The following is a 23,921-nucleotide window of genomic DNA, read 5'->3' as shown; positions in this document are numbered from 1 at the left end:
TTGGCACAACAAGATCAATTTTGGCCCAACGAAATAATTTCAACCCAACAAAATAATTTCAGCCTAGCAAGAACAAATTGGCTGCCACAAACACATACAAATCCAAGCATTAATGAAATTACCCTTTAAACCCTCGCGCTGGCAAGAAATCCAACTCTAATACCATTGTAATATTCCTTTAAATTATATTCAAAAAAATTATAAATCTTCTCTTTATAATTTTTTAGAAAATTTACACAAATAATTTTGTTGTTGATTTAAATAACACCATGGCACTTTTGCAAAAATTTAGCAAGAAAAACACAAACAATATTTATCAGAAACTCAGCCTTATTTTATTAACTGGAATATGATATTACATGCCAAATCTAGATCATAACCTATTAAAACACCAACAAGATATATGAATGGCTGACAATAGCTCCTCCAATGTTATACCCCGCAAGAGATCTAATTGACCTCTCCTTGTAATATCCACGTTAAGCCTAATGAGTGGATCTGATTTGATCCCTCCTCTTTGAGTGGCTAGGGTATATCTCTCAATACTGAAACCCCTCCTCACTAGATAAGTTAGGGTGGACCACTGACCACTAAAACTAACCCTCTACATAATGTGGGCTCTCACCCAGACAAGCTCCAAGAGTTCAACTAAATAACAACAAAACAATAATCCCAAATGTATGCCTAAGGAGTGAACTCTTGCCTCCTTCAATTATAATGGACTATCGAAATACCATGGCTTATCCAAATACCATAGCCATTTCTCTTCTTCTATTAAAGTGACTTATACTATTTATTTTTCTTTAGTCACTTTTAATTAATTAATTGTCGGATGGCCCATAGTTAATTTTAATTTGTAACTCACGCTAACATGATACTCTCGTTCTAGGGTTTTGACTAAATGGCATGCATAGGATTTGAACCCTTGCCAGACAATAGCATCTATAAGCTATATTTGAGCTTTAATCCTCCATTTTTCACGCAATAGGGTGGGTCAGGACCTGTGCCTCTTCTCAAGGACGCCAACATTCTTTTTGGCATGCAACCCTCACCAATAGCCATGAATTCTCTTGCAATCACAGTTATTATCTTGTTAACGCCCAACAATTAGCTCTTAGGTCAGCAACCAGTAAACAACATACCCACACTCTTCTTCATGGCCTCCCCGACGGAGCCTTTGTAGATATTTATGGTCTCTAGCAAAATTTTGACAGAGAGTCCTCTACCCCTCTCACTACGATGCCTCGTAGATTAAAGATAGCGAGTCTGGGGTTAATTTTGGGTTTCAACTTTCGAATGCCATCGAAGGGAATAATGAATGCCACCTGTTTGTTGAAAAGCATGAACGAAATGCCTACCAGGGAGGTGGAACAGGTGAGAAAGACAACAATGTGTTTGACAAAATTTATCAATCAGTTGGGGAAGGAATCAGGAATAGTTCTCTCTATAGTTTTCCAATTTTTGTCCAGTCTCTATTTGGACAATCCCTATGTGTCTTGGTTAGTGTAGTTGATGATGTATCCAAGCTCCAAGACAAAATTAAAGCGTTGACAGGAATTCAGGTTAGTGCGTTCAGACTTCTTTACAATGGTAGGTAGCGAAAGCTAGGTCAAGTACTCAAAGATTATGGCATTACGAAAGATGCTTCCATATCTCTTGTCACGTGCCTGAACGGTGGTGCCAGGGGTGGTAGAGCATCTACGACTTCAAAGCCTCTTTCCTTCAAGGATTCCCTTAAGTCAAGATCCACCTCTCAACAGGCCCAGGTAACTCCTAGGTCGTTCTAGGTGGACAAAACTAAGGATATTCCTTCTATTGAAATTTCCAATCCAACTCTGGAGGACTTCCTTGAGCTCTACTCTGAGAATGACCTCATTTGCCACTTTAATGGCTTATGGCCACACTCAACGAACCTCTATAAGTGGCTACATGAGGTCTGGACTTCGAAGTGCAAGAATATTTTTTGCTCCAAGGGTTTCTTTATAGTGTTGTTCTTTGAATCAGAGGATTCTCAGAAGGCCCTAACTGGTGGACCTTGGTTTTGGGGTAAAGTTGGTTTGTTCATTATCACATGGGTTCCGCATTTCGATCCCTCTTCCCTCTTCAACGATTATCACCAAAATTCCAATTTGGGTTCGGCTTCCTAATTTGCTCGCCCATCTATGGCATTTTTCATTTTTTGAGGGTATCAGTAATACCTTGGGTCGTTATCTTACCATAGATACCTCCCGAGGGCAGTATGGTTTGTACACCTACAAAAGAATCTGTGTGGAAATTGACATTAGCAAAGGGTTGCCAAAAAAAAAAAATCAATTTAAAAATTGGTGATTACCATTGGACCCAATCCTTAGATTATGAGAATACAACATTTCGGTGTCGTGTTTGCCTTCAAACTGGGCATCTATAGAATTCCTGCCCTAGGTCAATCTCCACCAAGAAGCGGCATAACATAATGTCTAAATCAAAAAGTTGGAAACCTTGCAAATGAACCCTTATGGAGGGCGAGCCTTCTTCTCCTTCTGATCAAGAGGATGAGGGCGATGATGATGATATGCTTTAGGGAGATCGGGACCAAACTGTCGATACACATCAACCTTATGAGGACTTAACTGGGATCCCAATTCACCCTAGAAACAAGGAATTGGTTGTTAAAGATGTTTTTTAGGGTATGTTAAACCGTGTTCATAAATCAGTTTCTTTTAACTCCGACAAGGAAGCATCTTCAGCTCTCAACAATAATGTGCAAATTACCTTGGTTAATCTACCCATGTAAGTTGGATTAAGATTGTGAGGAAAAAAGGCAAGAAAAATCGCTCTAAAGTCAATCCCTATGTCAAATGATGCTATAGAATATATCATTTCAATGGTAATTTCTTCTTTGAGTCTATCACATTCTAGATCCCAAAGTAGTTTTCCTAGCGACTATATGCTATCAATGTAAATCCCTTTATATTAATAAAAATATTTTTGTACCAGCTTAAAAAACAAAACATGATACTCTCGTTTCTCAATGTCCAAAGGACATTACACCCTATTCGTTGCAGGTTGCAGGGGAGATATTCTTAGACATTTTGAGCTTCAAAAGAGAGGATTTCGCAGCCATGGATTATAGGGAACTGCAAGCAACTCACAGTTGCTTCCATCAACACAAACAGGCAATCCAGGATCTACGAGTGGATTTTGACGAATTGGCATCAAGACAAACAGGCAATCCAGGATCTACGAGTGGATTTTGACGAATTGGCATCAATACAAAAAGGCAATCCAGGAGCTACGAGTGGATTTCGACAAATTGGAAAGATTCCTGTCTCTGTTTGACGGCAGTTCGGGATCAGGAACAGAGGTTTTGATGAGGATTCTTTTTCATCTGAGGCATGTAGCGGCACTCTGGAACAAATGGTTATCAAGCATACTCAAATGGGCCAGCACACTCCTCACCCTTCTCTGTGCGCGGGTAAGGTTTTTACCAGATCCGGAATGGAAATTCCTTCTTCTTCTGTAGAGAGAAACTAGCATACTATAATTCTCGAAGCTCCTGGCTTGTAACTTAGTATCAAGCTGAAGAAATCTGTTAATCTCAGCTCTTTTTTGTATTTTATATATATATATATATATCGTACGGCTTAATTTTGGGTTTTTTGAAGCACTCCAGTTCTACAGGGATTTCGAAATTTCACCCTGGCCTAATTTTTCCCCAGACCGAGTTTTTAAAAACTTAATTCTTGCAGGATTTGAAGTATCAGCTGGTCTGTCCGCCAACTAGTATTTCGAAAAAGCTTATGTTGTCAAACGCATCTGGTTATCAGATTGGTTTGGAATGATAGAAACAAGGCAGGCGGCCTTCGAAGGAAGGGGGCAAGGCCAGATACTTTCAAAATGCACATTGGAAAATACATGAAGTCTGGCTGATACAACAAGATTTTTCGGCACCATCCCTAGATTTCAGAGACAATCGAACCATAAATTTGTCATTCAATGGTTTTTTTTCCAGAAAAATGGAAATTTAACTCAGCATAAAAGTTTATTTAAGAAAAGATAAATTACTTTGGCAGATGCTGATATGAATGAAAAAATTAATAAACATTGAAAAGAAAGGAAAAATCGAGGGAATCGGTGTGAAGTTACATGATGAGTGTGAGAGTGAGGATGGAAATCCCAACAGCAACGTAATCGCTGGGATGACCCCCGGGTACATATTTGGGCGTCATTGTTTACTGAGATGATATAGCCCTCCTGTTCCTGTTCCTCTTCCCATTTGGATGAGTCCCTCTGCCGTTGCCTCGAGCTTCAAGCATTCATACATTAATGCGGACTTGTCGTCATGTGGAACGTTGAAAGATTTCTGTTGAAATGCCACGAGTTCGGGTTTTTTTGGGCTCCTTCACCAGAAAATGTTTTAGAGATTGCGTGTGTTTGTCAAACGAGTCGTTTTCCCCTTGACATTGCTGGTTTACCAAATCAGTGGTCTTTCTTGCTATGATTATTTTCAATTTATGAGCGCAAGCATTATGTCATGTGATGCAATAAAATCACTCCAAAAGCCTTCGAGATACGGTTGAAAATAAACGGTGTATTCATCGTCCATTTTGGACCGAGGATACATAATTAAGTATCTGCCCGGTTGTTTACTGAGTCAACAATTTTCTCACTGGAATCCGTGAAAAGAATTCAAATGATTTAATTTAAAGAATGTTTTAATTGTTTTGGAAATAGATTTAGCATAATAAAAAATTATTGGACACTAAAATTTTAAAGCTTAAAAATTTGACCATATTGAGTACTATAAAAAAACTTTTGGACACTCAAAATTTTAAAGCTTAATCAGATTTAGTTTCATCAAAACCCCAAGAACCTAATTCTTAAAGCTTAACAGCTACAACCCAAATTTCCAAAAATTTCTACCAGATTTTCTAAAAATCTTACTACAATTTTTATTTTTATTGTTTTTCCAACAAAATTGTTATCCAAAAATACAATACATTTAGTGGCAGAGTAATGTGATAAACGCTTTGAAGTTTTATGCCTATAACTGTGTTCTTTTTTGACATTCATGCCATCTCTATCTTCGGGGACTCCAAACCTATGGTGGATCATGTCAATGGTAAAAGCACCTATGGTGGATCATGTCAATGGTAAAAGCTTCATCAGGTGCCCTCACCTCGCAGTCTGGATGGATAGGATTATGTTTTTTTGGGGACTTATGAGAGGGTGTTCCATTCAGCACATCTTCAGAGCTCATAACCAGCTAGCAGACTGCCTGTCAAAGGAGGGTCTTCATCTTGGTTCAGGTTCATGGTCCATGAAGGTTTCAGATGGCGAGGAGTCCTTTATCATTCAGGATTTCTGTATCCCGGGTTTTTAATCTCTTTCTATTTGTCCTTCTGATCAGTATATATTTCATCTTTTTGCTTTTTCCTGGCATCTGTATGATTTTGAATGGCTATATCTTCCTCTGTTTTTGTTCCCAGCTGGTGCTGGTGGTATCCTTATATCTGTGGATTTTCCAGCTTCGGCAATTTGCTCAGAAGTCCTCATTCTCTAATTTTATGTCCTATATTTTCTTAATCTGCATATAATGTATCATTCATTTGGTGTTATTATACAGTCTCAATATAATACAATATAATACAATTCCGCGTTTTCTTTCTTTAAAAAAAAAATAATGTGTTATTTAAATAGTCTCACATTTAAAAAATTTCTGTTAACTTTATCAATATTATTAATTACTATTAATTACGTCAATCAATTACTTTGTGATTTACAGTCTCACATTTAAAGGATTTTTGTTTACTTTATCAATATTATTAATTACGTCCATCAATTACTTTGTGATTTACAACGGTGATTTATCAGAGAAAGGAAAATGTTATCTTTGATGTTATGGCACAATGAAAGGAACATGTCATCTTTGATGAAATAATTATGGCGCAATGATAGAGATAAAAGAGACCTGGTTATGAAATAGTGACCACATAATTTGGAGAAAGTTTTGATATTGTTTATGGTTGGAGTTGGCTTTGATTTTTTATTTTTTAAAATTAAAATTTTAATTAATTTATTTATTTTATTGAATTTTAAAATATTTTTATTAATTTTTCTTCTATTTAGTAGTTTGATATTTTGCTGATGAGTAGTTTGATATTGGTTGCATTGTAAATAATTGTAATTATTAGTCTGATTCGAAAAGAAAAACTTTTACTATTAAAATAAACTATTTATATTATTTATCAATGCTATGTGTATTATATAATTATTTTTTAACTCTATTTTTCATTAAATTTTAGATGTGGTCATGGATCATGTAAATAGTCTAATTTTAATGAAATAGTTTTTTAACCGTGGTTTTTTTTGTTTTGTTTTGTTTTGTTTTTTTTTGACTGAAATCTCGTAATACAATTTCTAGCAAGATTGTGGTTTCTTATTGTTTAAAATGTACTTTTGAATGTATATGGATTCAACACCCTGAAAATCCCCTAAGACACTCGAACTTTGCAAATTAAATGACTTAAACTTATTATTCTTAAAAATCTCTACCTGATTTGTACAAAATTGACTAGAAAAAATGCCTAGAAAAGGGTCATTTCCTCTATTAGTTAGACTCCAAGAACAATAATTAATCATTGATTCATCATAATGTTTATAGCTGGAACCTTCCATTTAAAAATGATGATGAAGATATTCCAAACATATTCAATCCTAACCACACACATCAATACTCTCCTTAAAAAAATCTACCCTTTGGCACCCAAATTCCAAAATAGATACCCCTCATTTTTTGAATGTTGTGACAAACATATTTTATTCAAATATTTAATAGGTAAAATAAATACAAGCTAACAAGTGAGTAGTGAAAGTAGCAAAGATATTGGACATATGTGTTTTATTCTCCATAAGTTGTGTGTGGAAAGATAGGGCTAGGCTTCTCCATAACATAGATAACATGGTACTAACTATTGCATTGGACTATAAGTTGTTAAATAGAAATTGGGACATTCTTATTTTCTAGTTTTTGTTTGTTTGTTTCGCAACACAATTGTACTTTTAGGCATGGTGTAGAATGAGCTCATGACTAGTAATGGCCTTATATAAGTTGTCAACCACTAGTTATTCCTCACAAGTATCACTAAGTTGTCAATCACTAGGTCTACCTCAAGTGAAGATCTTGAACCTCCCCCTAAAGTTTTTGGAGGTTAAAACACTAAACCAAACATAAGTGTAAGTTCCAACAACAATAATGTAGAGGGAAGTTGTAGCAACCTTGGTTAAAAATCCATGTAAAAATATATATAAGGCCAGGTCATGGGACACATATTCCAAGCTGAATGGTGGGAAAAACATCCCAGTGGGTGTTCATTTCGGTTATTATGTTAGATGATCCAAAAATACAAATTTTATCATAGGTTATAAAATTAGAATAAAATAATTATTAATTTAAGATATTAAATTAATAATTATTATTCTAGAATGTTTAATTATTTAATGGAGACTTTTAGAATTAGCATATTGTTGTAACTAGATATGACTCTCCAAATGTGTCGTATCTTAGGCTCTATTATAGGAGATTAGTTAGCTAGTTGGTTTGAATAGCATTTATTGTAAATGGACACTTGTTATTTAATAAGTGATCCATAATTATAGGTAGTTAGGACATGGAGCTTATAAATAGCTCATTGCAAGAGTGTTTGGTTGTTCGGGTGTAAGCTCTTGCAAATCAATTATGTAATTGTTTTTTTCTGATTAATAAAATTACGTGTCTGAGGACACTTCTGCCATTATTGTGGTATCGGAGCTCCAGTAATGCTGCAGTTGATCTGAGGAGGAGATTCCAGCTCTATGAGATCATGGAAAACTCAACTCCATTGAAGTGATCAGGAAAAGATTGTCCAGGGCCACGGAATTGAACAAAGCAGGAGGATTCGAAATTGGAGACCAACACTCAAATCAAATTTCACTGCAAAGAGCCAGCGTGAGCAAACCAGTGTGGATTTTTAAAAACCAGTAAGCGAGTAGTCTTTGTTGCACATTGTTTCTGGCGTTGTTGGAGTTGTTTTATTTATAAATCTGCAAATTGCCAAATTTTTTTGCTATAAATCTGTTTCAATTTGATCAAATATCTCCATTATAAGCCGTGGAAGGTCTGCTCATAAGAAATATTGGCGAATTAGTTTCAGTTTGATGGAAAACGAGTCTTTTTAAGCGTGATTTGATCACTTTGACTGGTTGGGACAGCGTGGAGAGCAGCAAACCACGCTGCAAATTGTTTGAGATCTGAGATCTCAGTTGCTCCGGCTGTAGCTTTGGACGCTCTGCGTATGGGCCTCCTACATATGGAACAGCAATTTCCACACACCGTTTTGGCCGCTTAATCTGCAAAGGCGCCGCGAAGAAGGAAGTACCGTGTCTGGATTGGAGGATCAATCTTGGCATCTCTGAGTACATTCCAACAGATGTGGATTGCCAAGGCTGAGTATGATGAATCTGGTCCGTCAATTGTTCACAGAAAGTGTTTCTAATTTTCAGTGGCTTAGTAGTTTTTAGAGTTCCCAAGCAGTATTGCAGTTATTATGAAGTTGAGTAGGTGCTCACGGGTATATTATATTCAGCTATTTCGATACAGTTAGAGTATATAGTCTTGTCATGATAGAGATGATAGAGATACATTTTTTGTTGCGTCCTTGTTTGTTGAATGGCCAGATTTTAGCCCGAAATCTGTCGCCCATTTTTTATTTATTTTGTACTGTGTAATAGTGTGCATGGAGGATGCATATTTTGAATCTCTCCAATGTCATAGTACATGAGAAACTGACGGTCTTACAGTTCATAATGTTCTGCTCAATACCTATTTCGAATATGCGATCCCATATCTCGTCTGGAACCGTATCCATCGATGGAGATCAACTAAAGGAGGCGATGGTAATTTCAGCTAAACGGTGTATCTAAAAAAATAGAGGCATAGGCCTACTTGCGCAGAACCCTCCGCTTCAGTTGTCTCCATTGCATCAAGTTTTGAAAATTCATCATCTTAAGATTCACAGAACTGTATGGGATTGGCGCCAAAACAAAATCGGAATCCACAATGTAAATGAAAAGGAACAAATGCTCTGGGAGAGATAAGGAATAAGGAGTTTGTTTGTAATTTTGGGAAAGATAAGGAATATTATATTTTTGGGGAGATTTAGTAATTTTTTAAATTTGGGAATTTATGTTTTTTGGAGTAATAAGGAGTTTTATTTGTAACTTGAAGAGATAAGGTGTGTTTGATAATTTGTTTTCAAGAAGCTATTTTTTTAATTGGGATCATCATATTTGTAACTCAAAGTAATTTTACTTTGAGGGGGGGTAATTTTTTTTTACCAGATTGTGCAAAAGCACCGTTGTAAAAAGTCAAATTTTGAAAGTTGCCCTGTAAAATTTTTTGAGAAATTGACTAGAGCCAAGTGCAAAGCTCAGTCAATATTCTCCTATTTTGACGACTATTCGAGGGTCAAGGCCAAGCCCCGATAGATCGTGTTTTTTGCGTGGTGTGTTGTGTTGACTATCTTGTCCTTTCTGTTCTGCTTCTTGGTGCGTCTCTTCATCGCTAAAATGTCTAAGTTGATTAACTTATTTTCTGATTCCGACAAACTAGAAGGCACCAAATCTTATAAAACGTGGCATCGTCTTATTGAAAGTGCACTCATTTACAATGAATTATGGCAAGGAATATGTGATGGAGATGTTAAGCCTAATAAACCCACAGATGCAAATCCACTGGCAAAATGGGAAATCAAGAATGCTAAAGCCTTAGCTCTTATTAAATCGTCTGTGAATGATGAAATGTATGTACATATAGAGAATGCCACAGATGCATGGACTGCCTTGAAAACTTTTAAAGACCTCTTTGATACTCAGCCAGAATCAAAGAAGGTTGATCTACAGTTAAAATTGTTGCAACAAAAATTAACTGAAGATGGTGATATTCTTGAATATCTCTCCAGACTTAAGAATATTAAGCAGGAAATTATTAATGCTGGTTTTCCCGCAATTGATGATAGCTTTATGGTCACAATTGTAATTGTTGGGCTTCCTTCTTCCTATACGCATTTTTTAGAGACTTTACAAGTAACTGGGAAATTAGAAAAACTAAAGTTTGATGAACTTTGTGAAATGTTAAGTCAACATGATAAAACTTTTGGGAAGAAGAAGAAAGTTGGTGAAGATGTTTTTCTCACAGAAGCCAGCACAAGTAAGTCATCAGCAGATAGTTCTCGAGGAAGAGGCAGATGGAATCAGAATCAAGTAGCTCATAATCGAGGTCGAAGCCAAAGCAGAGGCAACAATTTTAACAGAGGAGGAAGAAATAATTTTCAAGGTAGAGGAAACAACCAAGGAAGAGGCAATTTTCAAGGACAAGGATATAATAGTCAAGGTAGAGGACAATCTCCAAATAGAGGTCAAAGCAGAGGCAGAGGACAATCTTCAGGACAAGGAAGAGACTTAAGTCAAATTGTGTGTCGAAGATGTAACAAAGTTGGTCATTATGCTGAAGATTGTCGAACTTCACTTAATGAAATTCCCAAGTTTCAGCAGCATTCAGCACAATTTGCAAATGATCAAGATGAAGACAACTCAGAATATGTTTTTACTTCCTCACCAGCATCACAAATTTCATCTCATCTTAGAAGTGACTATGAAGATGCCTGGATCTTGGATTCCGGGGCAACTCAGCACATGACTTGTCGACGTGATTTTTTCTGGAATTTTCAAGAATGCCAACTTAATTCAATTTTTCTTGCTGATGATACAAAACATACTCCTTATGGAAAAGGAGTCGTAAAAGTTTTTCTCCCTGACATTGGAGAAAAATTGATTTCCAATGTATGGTATGTACCTAGTTTCAAGAAAAATTTGCTCTCTTTAGTCACGATTCGACAAGCAGGACATCAGGTGATTATGGAAGATGGTTTAGTGAAGATTAATTCAGTGAAACAGAACTTGAAAACAGTTATGACAGGTTATGAAGATGGAAAACTGTTACGGATGAAAGGGACAGTTATTCCAAGGCATTCTGATTTTGCAGGGGCAGTGACTACAGGTATTTCACCTATCAGACTATGGCATGTAAGATATGGACATTTGAATTTTGAGAGTCTTTCTCAATTGCAGAAACAAGGAATGGTTAAAGGACTTCCCACATTCAAAAGGGAAAATGCAAAATGTGAAGCTTGCATTTATGGGAAACAAAATCGAGAAAGTTTTCCAACAAGTTCATGCGAGCAAACAGGCGGCTTCAACTAATTCACGGTGATGTTTGTGGTCCACTACAAACCTCATTTGGTGGTTGCAAGTATTTCTTACTATTCGTTGATGATTTCAGCAGAATGACTTGGGTTTACTTCTTGAAGAACAAGTCAGAAGCATTTGATAAGTTTAAACTTTTTCGCCAACTTGTTGAAAATGAAGTCAAAGAAAAGATAGGTACTCTCAGGACGGATAATGGGGGAGAATTAACTTCAAATGAATTCAAAACTTATTGCAGTGAAAATGGCATAAGACGACATCTCACTAATGTTTACACTCCACAACAAAATGGAGTAGTCGAAAGAATGAATCGCACTTTGTTAGGAATGGCGAGATCCATGTTAACCTTTAAGAGGTTAAGTCCAACATATTGGGCGGAAGCCATACATACAGCTGTCTACTTAAGAAACAGATCTCCAACTGCTTCTTTAGACGGAATCACACCTTATGAAGCTTGGTTTGGTTTCAAACCTCGAGTTAAACATCTTAGAGTTTTTGGGTCAGTGTGTTATGCCTTAGTTCCGAAAGAAAAACGAACCAAGCTTGACTCAAGAAGTTTAAAATGCACAATGATAGGCTATTCTGATGAGAAGAAAGGGTATCGTCTTTTGACCAATGGAAAATTCATTGTGAGCAGGGATGTCATTTTTGATGAAACAGAGAGTAAGAGTGCTGAAGAAATTGAAAATCTTCTTCACAAATTAGAAACTAAGGGAAGTAAAAGAAATGGAAAAATGCAAAGTCAACCAACTTCACCAAATTGGTATGAACTTGATTTTCCTTCCTCTGAAGATGAGTCATCCAGTCCATCTACATCAACAACATCATCTGGGTCTTCTAGCAGTTCATCCGCCTCTCCAAGCAACAACAGTTCTTCAGACAGTGAGTCTCCACATTCTTCACCTGAACGACGTACATCAGTTTATATTAATCCTCTTTATAATGATGGGGACTTTACAGAAGCACAAACAAGTGAGCACCAACTTCCGAAATGGGCAGTTCAACTTTTGAAAGATGTAAAGCCTGAACACAATAAAACTGGCACCAGAAGGGCACATAGAAGTGAAGGCAATTTTGCCTTGATAGCAAATGATATTACTGAACCTTCCACATACAAAGAGGCAGTAAAACATAAAGAATGGCAACAGGCTATGGTTGAAGAATATAAAGCAGTAATTGATAACAACACTTGGAAACTTGTTGAATGTCCAGCAAATGTTAAACCCATAGGATGCAAATGGGTTTATAGAATTAAGTATAATCAGAAGGGTGAACTTGACAAGTATAAAGCACGACTTGTCGCAAAAGGTTTTGCGCAGCAGGAAGGCATTGATTATGAAGAAACCTTTGCTCCAACAGCTAAATGGAACACCATCCGATTAACACTTGCATTGGCCGCTCAAAAAGGATGGAAAGTTCATCAAATGGATGTGAAGAGTGCTTTTCTCAATGGGGATTTACAGGAGGATGTGTATATGACCCAACCACCAGGTTTTGAAGTTGAAGGACAAGAACATAAAGTCTGCAAATTGATCAAGGCTTTATATGGGTTAAAACAAGCTCCCCGAGCTTGGTATGCAAAGATGGATGATTACCTTAAGAAAGTTGGTTTTCAACAAAGTGAATCTGATGATACTTTGTATGTGCGACAACAGGGCAAATATCTGGTAATTCTTGTTATGTATGTAGATGATTTGATCATCACTGGCAATCATGATGATCATCTTGCACAGGTAAAAAAGGAGTTACATGCAGGGTTTAAGATGACAGATTTGGGATTACTTCACTACTATCTTGGAGTTGAAGTCTTCCAACGTCCACATCATATTTTCATTTCTCAGAGTAAGTATGCCGCAGAGGTTCTTCAGTGATTTGGCATGCAAGATTGCAAGCCCGTTCTCACCCCCATGGAGCAAAACTTGAAACTTTCAAAATTTGAAGGGGGGGAAAAGGTGGACAGTACAACTTACAGACAGTTGATTGGCAGCTTGATTTATTTGACAAATACTCGTCCTGATCTATCTTATGCAATTAGTATTCTTTCACGTTTTATGCAGGAACCACGAGACAGCCACTGGAATGCAGCCAAAAGAGTTCTTCGATATATCCAAGGAACAAAAGATTTTGGTCTTCTTTACACAAAGACTAAAATTTTTGTACTTGGTGGATATTCTGATGCCGACTTTGCTGGGAGTATTGATGATCGAGCGTCAACATCAGGTTATTTAATGAATATGGGGTCAGCAACAGTATCTTGGAGTTGTAATAAACAAGCTACAGTGGCCACTTCTTCAGCAGAAGCAGAGTACATTTCAACATGGGAAGCAGCATGTGAAATTGTTTGGTTGCGCCGAATTTTGCAGGACTTGGGCATTTCTCAGGGAGAAGCTACATCATTGTTCATTGACAGCCAGTCAGTCATCAAACTTGCCAAGAACCCAGTTTTTCATTCAAAGACAAAGCATGTAGACACCAAGTATCATCATATCAGGTCTCTCATTGCCAAAGATGTTCTCAAACCAGTTTATTGTCCTTCCGAAGATCAGATCTCCGACATTTTCACGAAACCGCTTGGCAGAATAAAATTTACTAAGTTCAGGGATGAACTTGGTATCTGTTGTAATGTATCTTTGGATCATAGGGGGGAATGTTAGATGATCCAAAAATACAAATTTTATCATAGGTTATAAAATTAGAATAAAATAATTATTAATTTAAGATATTAAATTAATAATTATTATTCTAGAATGTTTAATTATTTAATGGAGACTTTTAGAATTAGCATATTGTTGTAACTAGATATGACTCTCCAAATGTGTCGTATCTTAGGCTCTATTATAGGAGATTAGTTAGCTAGTTGGTTTGAATAGCATTTATTGTAAATGGACACTTGTTATTTAATAAGTGATCCATAATTAGAGGTAGTTAGGACATGGAGCTTATAAATAGCTCATTGCAAGAGTGTTTGGTTGTTCGGGTGTAAGCTCTTGCAAATCAATTATGTAATTGTTTTTTTTCTGATTAATAAAATTACGTGTCTGAGGACACTTCTGCCATTATATTATGGCTAAAGGAAATTGGCAAAGGCATGGAAAAGGCTTTGGAAAACCAAAGTGGCATTAATTGGCATTTTATTTATGAAAATAATGGAAATTAGGACAAAATGAAAGTGAAAGGTCACATGTTGCACGTGAGGAGAAAAATGAAGGAAAGTAATGGAAAAATAAGAAAATAAAGGCCTCATTGATAAAAAAGGCTTATGAGGATTAATGGGCAGGCTTGGTTAGTGTAACATTTTGTCAGTTCAGTTTTGGAGCTCTCTCATTATTCTCTCTCTCACTCTCTCTCACTCTTGGACACTTAGAGTTTTCTTGGAACACTCTTGGAGAGTGTGTCATACTTGGATGCTTGGAGCAAGAAGGCAAAGGAAGAGCATGAAAGCGCAAGAGGACATCGAGATCAACAACAACAACTGGATTTCTTCGCGAGTATCGAGTTGCATGTATGGTTTCCTTGCTAGTTTTGGCATGCACGACACATGCATATGGTTTCTTGGTTATTATATGTCATTGGCATGGAGAATTTCCTGGATTGAGAGTGGATTTGCCTAGCCTTGTAATTTCTTGGATAGTCATGGTGTTGTGCATTTTACTATTGTTTTTTGGTTGGTTTTCTTGTGCCTTTAGCTGTGGGTTGAGTTATTAGTTCCTAGAAGCCTTGGTTTGACAAACGCTCTGGAAGCCCTGGGTGGGTTGAGTTACTAGTCCTGGAAGCCTTGGTTGGACAAATGCTCTCGAAGCTCGGCTACAACTGTGGGTTGAGTTACTAGTCCTGGAAGCCTTAGTTGGACAAACACTCTAGAATCTCAACGACAACTGTGGGTTGAGTTACTAGTACTGGAAAATGGGTTGGAACAAATGCTCTAGAGCACTAGACAACTTAAGTAGAGACCGATTTGGTGATGGTAAGTGATGTCCGACCGTGAGGTGGAATCACTAATTGAGGGTTGAGGTGGTTTGGCCTCTAGAAGCCCTGGTTCAGTTTTGATGGATTTGTTTTGGATATCCCACATTCATGCTTGGAATATGGCACAGGTTTGACTGGCTGAAAGAAAGATTTTGTAACAACCCTAGTGAAAATTCCATGTAATAAAATTTAAAGGAAAAATAATAACCACATTTGATGGGACACTTATTCCAAATTAAATGTTGTGCAAAATATCCTAGTGTGGTTGTTCATCGATTTATTATAGCTAAGAAAATTAGCAAAGACAATGGCAAAGGCTTTGGAAAAGCAAAATGGCATTTTTGGCACATTTATTTATGAAAATAATGGAAATTAGGAGAAAATGAAGGTGAAAGGTCACAGGTTGCATGTGAGGAGGAAAATAATGGAAAATGAAGAAAATAGAGGCCAAATTGATAAAAAAGCTTATGAGGATCAGTTTGTAACCTTTTGTAAGTTCAGTTTTGGAGATCTCTAATTATTCTCTCTCTCTCTCTCACTCTTAGACACTTAGAGGTTTCTTAGAGCATTTTGGCATTGGATCAAGAAAGGAAAAGAAGGCAAGAGGAAGAAGAGATCAAGCAAAGAAGAGCAGGATCAAGCAACTACAACAATATTCTTTGCAGGTATTGATATGCGTGTGTATTTTTCTTGCTAAATTTGATGTGCATGGTATTGCATGTGGTTCTTTTACTGCCATAGCATGGGTTTTGCAAGGTGTGTCAGTGTTTCCAGCCTAGCCTTTCCATTTTCAAATAGCCATGGTGTGATGGGGTTCTCATGTTTTGGTTGAGCCGGATTTCCAGATGGATTCGAAGATGAGTGAGCTAGATCTCCGAATGATATAACACATGACCTAGTAACCCCTGAATCGGACTATGGGTTGCGGTAAATTTGGATTTTGTATTGCCTTAGTGGGCATAGGAATCCTTACCAGTGAATGATAGGACATACGGTAAAGCCAAGAGGTGGTTTGCTATTCGTTGGGCCTAGTAATCCTGGGTTGGTATATGTGGTAAAGCTTGGAGAGTGGATCTCGGTTTAGGGCCTAGTGATATGGTGTGGATTGCGGTAAATCCTAAGAGACTAGGAGACAAGAAAATTCCTCACGACGTAGGTGGAAAAAATTGGTGGAATTCATGCTTGTTTGGCCTAGTGATCGGGTGGAGATTATGGTAAAGCATGTTATGACATGTTTATTATGTTGGCCTAGTGATTTGGGATGGATTATAATAAATCATGGTTTCTATTGATGAGGGTGAGGTGGTTTAGCCTCGGGATGCCTTGGTTGGTTCTTTTGGTTTGATTCCCACATTCATGCTTGGAATATGGCACAGGGCTGAATGAGTGAAGAGAGATTTGGCTCAACCATTCTATGGTCGAGTGCAACGTGGTAGTCCCATCCCGGGTTTGGATTTTGCATCATCAACATGAGGTTTTTTTTCTTTGTATTTCTATGAGTATTGTACTAGTTTATATGTGAATCATATGACTGTGATTTCATTGGTATTTATGTTAATATTATGTTGGTTATGTATGTGTTTTATAACTGTGGCTATGTCTGGATCTCATCATGTTTTTACTTGTAAACGAATGGACAATGTATCTATGACCTATTAGATGATAATGCAGCAAATGATATGAGGGAACAATGGTTCTTAGCGATTCTCAGATAAGTATGAGATCCCTATGCTTAAATATTTTGTTTACACCTGTAGATTACATATTTGTGATATGTTTGACGAAATGTCTATCATGGCTAGTAGGGGCCCGATTAAGGGCTTGTTCAAGTCTTTACCTTTGCATCATTGTTTCCCTGTTATCTTACTGTCATGAAGGTGTCATTCAATTTTGGGCAATGACCTAGGCTATGGGCCTAAAAAAGTGGCTCAAATCATGGGGAAGCTAGCATAGCACTAGCAAAATAATCCATGGACATTGACATACCTTCTCATGAGAGCGTCAAAAGCCTCCTGGACGTTGGCAGGCCTATAGCATGAGAACATCCAGAGGTCAAGAGGCCTAAATCCTCAGTGGGACCCAGCGGTTGGTCTCCAGAAGTGTTGGGATGGTTCTAAGGGGTCTTGTAGCTGATGTGGAATCTATGTATGCTATGTTCTGTTGATTCCACTTCCTTAAGGTCATATAGGAAGATGAATCCAATCATAGTAGCATCTCATCACATATTTTCTCTGGTTGGCCTATTACTTGGGTAGGTGTGGGAGGAGGATGTTACAGAGTGGTATCAGAGCATGGTTCACCCCTCAGACTGGATGGGCAGTGTGTTGGTCATGCATTCATGTCGTTTTCATGTGTGATTAATCATCCTTGTGGTATATGTGTTTGTTGCATATGCATGGTGTTAGTCATGGTTGTAGTCATGTCGCCACGTGAAAGAGGATGTTGTTGTTATGAAGCATGTCGTCATGAGTGTATGATTGGGTTACATGTTGTTTATGCTTGTGTATTTTTAGTGTACATTGGTATGGTTGTTGTTTTCATGCATGAGGTCAAGGTATATGTAGTTGATATGGCAATGCATTGATGACTGGACTCTAACTAGATTGATGGTTACATGGTTATGTGCTTATGTAATATATGTCTATATGTTGTTATGAGTATGTTATACATGTATCATGCTGATTTGATGATCTTGCAGATAAGATATCCTCCCAGAATTTTGCTAAGGTATGTTGGTTTATTGTCATTTGATTTAGCTGACATAGTATGCTTTGCAGGAGAAAGAGATCAAAATGACTAGCAAGATGGTAGACTACAAAGACTCTCCCTATGAGTCAAATGAGAAGCATGGTGTTGGGCACTCTTTTGATTTGGCAGACACATTGAGAAGCTTGAAGGAAGAAATAAGGAATTGTAAGGCAGACAATGACAGGATAATATAGGCATAAGAGAAACACACAGAGGTTAATGCAATATTTCTTCAGAGTTTGTTGACATAATTGCAGCGACAAGAGCCACTTCATATCAGCGATGGACAAGAGGACATAACTAATGGGGCATATGGCAGTAGGTCTCATGGTGGTCAAAGGTCGGATATAGATGACACTGTTAGGGATGGTAGGTTGTTGGATACTCTGGATAGGAGAGGAGATCGATACATGTCCTATTTTAGTTCTGGTTCTGATAAGCATCATGATCGTCATCGTTATCATCCTTACAAGAGGAGTGATAAGGGATACTTGCCAGATGAGTTTAAGAAAGCAAGGCCACCTACTTTTGATGGAGATGTGAAGAAGTCGGAAGGGTCAGAGGCTTGGATACTTAGGATGAATAAATTCTTGAGTTGCATGAGTACATAGATAATATGAAGGCCAGAATAGCTATCTTCAGCCTGAGAGGTAAAACAGACATCTGGTGGGAAGATGTGAAGCGGGTTAGATACATTAGGACAAATGACTTGACCTGGCATGAGTTCAAGAGGCTTTTCAGGAATAAGTACTTGTCAAAAAGGTACTACGAGCTAAAGATGGGATCAATGACAGATGAAGAGTAAACGACTAAGTTCTTGGAGCTATTGAGTTATGTACCATATCTTAAGGATGAGAAGGCTAAAGTTCAACAATTTGTCAGTGGATTTCCATTAGATTTTAGAGATCGGATTGAGTATGATTAGCCTCAGTCACTTGAGGAACTTATTGGAAAATTGAAGCATTGCTATGAACAATCAAAGCGTAAGAATGAATATCAACAAGGTTGGAAAGGGAAAGACAAAGGTAAAGGTAAATGATAGCCTAAGAGAGCAAGGCCTCATAATGCAGACGAGAAAGAAAATGTGGCACCAAAAAAGAGGTTTAATGCATCTAGACAGGGGCATGGGTCACAGTAGCGGTAGCATAGAGGTGAGGGTATTGGTCGATTGGAGTGTTGGACATGCGAAAAGGAGCATCTTAAGAGATATTGTACATAGAATCAAGGTGGTAAGCCTCAGATATATAGTGCACAAGAGGCACAGACTTTGGGGATGTTGGTCAGAGCGTTCCTTGTATTTACGTAGCCTTGGATAACAAACAGGTAGACCATCAAACATCTATCATTGAGATGGATGGTAAGTCTTGTGATTAAGTTATTTCTATTTTGATTGACCCTAGATATAATTATAGTTATGTTAGTCTTGACTTGGTGGAGAAGTGTGGTTTGAGTAAGGAATTGCATGCAGAATCTTGGTTAGTGCATTTGCCTACAAGTACAATGAAGCGAGTTCATCATTGGGTAAGAGCTTGTGCATTTGATTTGAATGGTATGCCTACCACAACACATTTGAATGTATTACCGTTGGGATCATATAGGTATGTTGTTGGACATGGATTGGTTGTATCTTCATAGAACCAAGGTGGAATGTTATGAAAAATCCATTGAGTGTGTTGATGACAATGGGGAACCAAGAGTCTTACAGGGAGAGAAGGAATCCACATCATCTAGGATGGTGACAACTATGCAGGCAAAGCGCAGTCGCAAAAAAGGATGTGTGTTATACGTAGTACACATTTCTAGTGACAAAGGTAAGGAAGTTGAGGATGCAGATGTTTTGAACAGGTACCCAGTTTTATAGCAGTTTAAGGATGTGTTTCCCAAGGAGATTTCAAAGTTGCCACCTCACAGGGAAGTAAACTTTTCTATTGAGTTAGTGCCATGGGCAGCTCAAGTATCGAAAGCACCTTACAGGATGAGCACACCTGAGTTGGTAGAGTTGAAGTTGCAGTTGAAGGAAATGTTGGACAAGCGATACACTAGATCAAGTGTATCACCTTGGGGCACACCAATATTATTTGTAAAGAAGAAAGATGGCACTCTCAGATTATGCATTGACTACAGGCAGTTGAACAAAGTGACTATTAAGAACAGGTACTCATTATTGATGATTGATGACTTGTTCGATCAGTTGAAGGGAAAACACTGTTCTTTAAGATTGATTTGAGATCCAGATACCACCAAGTATGCATCAAAGAGGAATATATTTAAAAGATAGCTTTCCGGACCAGGTATGGGCATTATGAGTTTGTTGTAGTTCCATTCGATTTGACTAATGCTCCAACTAAATTTATGTGCTTGATGAATAGTGTGGTGCGTCCGTACTTGGATAAGTTTTTTTATTGTGATCATAGATGACATATTGGTATATTCTAAAAATGAGGAAGAGCATGTTGAGCATTTAGCAACAACATTGATATTATTGAGAGAGCATTAGTTGTATGCTGAGCTTAGGAAGTCCAGTTTCTTTCAGACTGAGGTACATTACTTGGGACTTGTTGTCTCCAAGGAGGGAATTGTAGTAGATCCAAAAATGATAAGGGCCATCATGGAGTGGGTAGCCCACTAGAAATGTGGATAAGGTGAGATCTTTCATGGGGCTAGTAGGATATTACAGAAGGTTCATCAGGAACTTTTGCAGATTGCTTATCCTATTACATCATTACAAAGGAAAGGTAAGAAGTTTGGCTGGACCGAGGAGTGTGATGCCAATTTTGAGTAGCTTAACTAGTTGTTGACACATGCTCCGGTGTTAAAGATTACAGATCCGAACAAGAAGTTTGTAGTATGTACAGATGCTTGCAAGAGAGGACTTGGTGGAGTCCTTAGGCAAGATGGATAGGTGGTATGCTATGAGTCACGAAAACTAAACGAGCACAAGTAGAACTATCTGACACATGATCTTGAGTTAGTAGTGATCATACATGCATTGAAGACATGGAGGCACTATCTTCTTGGCAAGAGGTTTTTATTGATGAGTGATCATATTGCATTGAGATATTTTTTTAACCAGCTGAATCTGAACATCAGGCAAGCTATATGGTTGGCCACGATCAATGAGTTTGACTTCGAGATGAGGTACATCAAAGGAAAGGAGAACAAGGTGGCAGATGTTCTCCTATGGAACAAACTTACAGTATAGGATCTTGCAGGCAGGTCAACAAGATTTCAAGTATATGGAGATTGTGCACAGGTTGCAGTAGAGTACAGGTAGAGGTACATATAGTGGTACAGGTGTAGGTGCACAAGATATGGACTATTGTCTTACAATAGACGAATTGGTTAGATTTAGAGACGGGATATATGTGTCAGACAATAGTGAGCTCAAGAAGGTAATCCTAAGGGAGTTTCATGTGAAACCATATTCAAGTCACCCAGGCTACCAAAAGATATTGACTGCAGTGAAGAAATTTTATTATTGGCCGAATCTAAAGAAGGATGCAGCAAAGATTGTGGCTAGGTGTTTCGATTTTCAGCATGTGAATGAATAGTGTAAGCATCCATGTGGATTGCTACAACTGATCACGATTCCAGAATGGAAATGGGAGGTCATTTCCATGGATTTTATCATAGTTTTCCGCGGACAATGAGACAACATGAGACAACATGATTCCATCATGGTTGTTGTGGAATGTTGACAAAGGTAGCGCACTTCATTCCAGTGAAGTCTAGATTTTGAGCTAGCAAAGTAGCACATGTATTCATCGGAGATGTGGTTAGATTGCATGGTGTTCCAAAGAAGATTGTTTCAGACATGGATGCAAAGTTCACTTCCAAGTTTCGGAAGGAGTTGTTTTCATGTTTGGGCACAGAGTTGGCCTTCAGTACAACTTATCATCCACAGACATATGGACAAACTGAGAGGGTCAACATGATATTGGAGGACATGTTGAGGATGTACATGATGCATCAACAACAAAAGTTGGAAGAATATATTCCACTAGTAGAGTTCGTTTATAATAATGGGTATCAGGAATTGTTGAGGATGAGTTTGTTTGAGCCATTATATGGGAAGAGTTGCAATACTCCCATCAGATGGAGTGATATCATTAACAAGGTGTTGGTTGGACTAGACATGTTGGCATACATGGAACAAGAGATGTTGGTTATAATCAAGAATCTAACAGCAACACATGATAGGCAAAAGAGCTATGCAAATCAGAACAGGTTGTTCAAGCAGTTCCAGGTTGGAGAACAGGTGTACTTGCACATCAAACCAAATAAGAGCTCCTTATGGATTGGATCATGTGCCAAGCTAGCTCCACAGTTTTGTGGACCCTTTAGTACTATTGAGAGGATTGGGTCAGTAGCATATCGACTTGCATTGCATCCAACAGTGAAAGTCCATAATGTTTTCCATGTGTCATTGCTTAAGAAGTATGTTAAATATGTTCATCATGTGATTGATTGGTCTGTATTGCAGATGGAACCAGATGGAGAATTACAGGCGGAGCCTCAGTGTATATTGCAGAAAAAGGTGCTAATGTTTGGAACCAATAAATTGAGCAGGTTAAAGTGTAATGGAAGCACTTTTGGCCTGATGAAGCTACATGGGAGATGGTGGATTAGATGCGGGCTATGTATCCTCATTGTTTTCCGGTTGAGGCAAAACAGTTTTGGTATGGTGTCTTGGTATGTGTTTTGGTATATGTAAATATGTATATGGATGTAAATACCGCCATTAACTATGTTATAAAGCTCCAATAAACGGTATGTGTGTCATGTCATTATGTTGTCATGTTGTTGTGTTGTCATGTTGGTTTGTTTTTTAGGAGGGTGATCATTGTAAATACTCCATCGAGCTATGTTATAAAGCTCCATGGGCAGTATGTTTTCTTTTCACCGGTTTTTATGAGGTATAGGTGTGTTTGGGCACCGAGGACGGTGTCCCCCAAGCGGGAGGCTTTTGTAACAACCCAGGTGAAAATTCCATGTAATAAAAGGTGGCAAGATGAAGTAGATATCAAGCAAGGAATAGCAGGATCAAGCAACTACAACAGTATTCTTTGTAGGTATCGATTTGCATGTGTATTTTCCTTGCTAGATTTGGCATGCATGGTATTGCATGTGGTTCTTGATTCCCCATTGCCATCAACACTCTCAATGGATTTGTGATAATAGTGCACTATGATTCTATGAAGATACAACCAATCCATGCCCAAAAAATATTGTATGATCCCAACGATAATGCATTCAAATGTGTTACGATAGACATACCATTCAAATCAAATGCACAAGCTCTTACCTAACGATGAACTCGCTTCTTTGTGCATGTAGCGAACTCCACTAACCAAGATTCTACATGCAATTCCTTACTCAAACCACACTTATCCACCAAGTCAGGACTAACATAGCTATAATTAGATCCAGGGTCAATAAAAAATATAAATAGCTTGATCACAAAGCTTACCATCCATCTTAATGATAGATGCCAGCTGGTTTGCCTGTTTGTTATCCAAGGTTGCAAAAATACGAGGAACACTCTAACCAACATCCCCAACAATCTGTGCCTCCTATGCACTATATATCTGAGGCCCACCACCTTGATTTTGTGTAAAATCTCTCTTAAGATGCCGTACACATTTCTAGTGACAAAGGTAAGGAAGTTGGGGATGCAGATGTTTTGAGTAGGTACCCAGTTCTACAATAGTTTTAGGATGTGTTTCCCAAGGAGATTTCAGAGTTGCCACCTCACAGGGAAGTAGAATTTTTTGGGCGGCTCCCGCGTCAAAAGCACCTTATAGGATGATCACACCTGAGTTGGTAGAGTTGAAGTTGCAATTGAAGGAAATGTTGGACAAGGGATACATTAGACAAGTGTATCACCTAGGGGTGCCCCAGTATTGTTTGTAAAGAAGAAAGATGGA

At 37.9% G+C, this 23,921-nt stretch overlaps 1 protein-coding gene across 1 annotated transcript in view; it reads right to left on the bottom strand.

Moving 5' to 3' along the window:
* RGS1 (REGULATOR OF G-PROTEIN SIGNALING 1) overlaps positions 1 to 4,409 on the bottom strand; it is a 217,142-nt gene extending 212,733 nt beyond the window's left edge. The window contains exon 1 of the mRNA XM_089395130.1: positions 4,126 to 4,409. Coding sequence (XP_089251256.1) covers positions 4,126 to 4,208 — 83 coding nt within the window. The 5' untranslated portion in view covers positions 4,209 to 4,409. The remainder of the gene's footprint in view (positions 1 to 4,125) is intronic.
* Between the last annotated feature and the right edge of the window lie 19,512 nt (positions 4,410 to 23,921).

Source organism: Pinus tabuliformis, chromosome 1_2 (assembly GCF_031772625.1).
Source record: "Pinus tabuliformis cultivar Carrire ecotype Pingquan chromosome 1_2, CPIR1, whole genome shotgun sequence".
Lineage (NCBI taxonomy): Eukaryota > Viridiplantae > Streptophyta > Pinopsida > Pinales > Pinaceae > Pinus > Pinus tabuliformis.
Note: the sequence above shows the minus strand (reverse complement) of the source record. Positions and strands in the feature narration are given on the sequence as shown.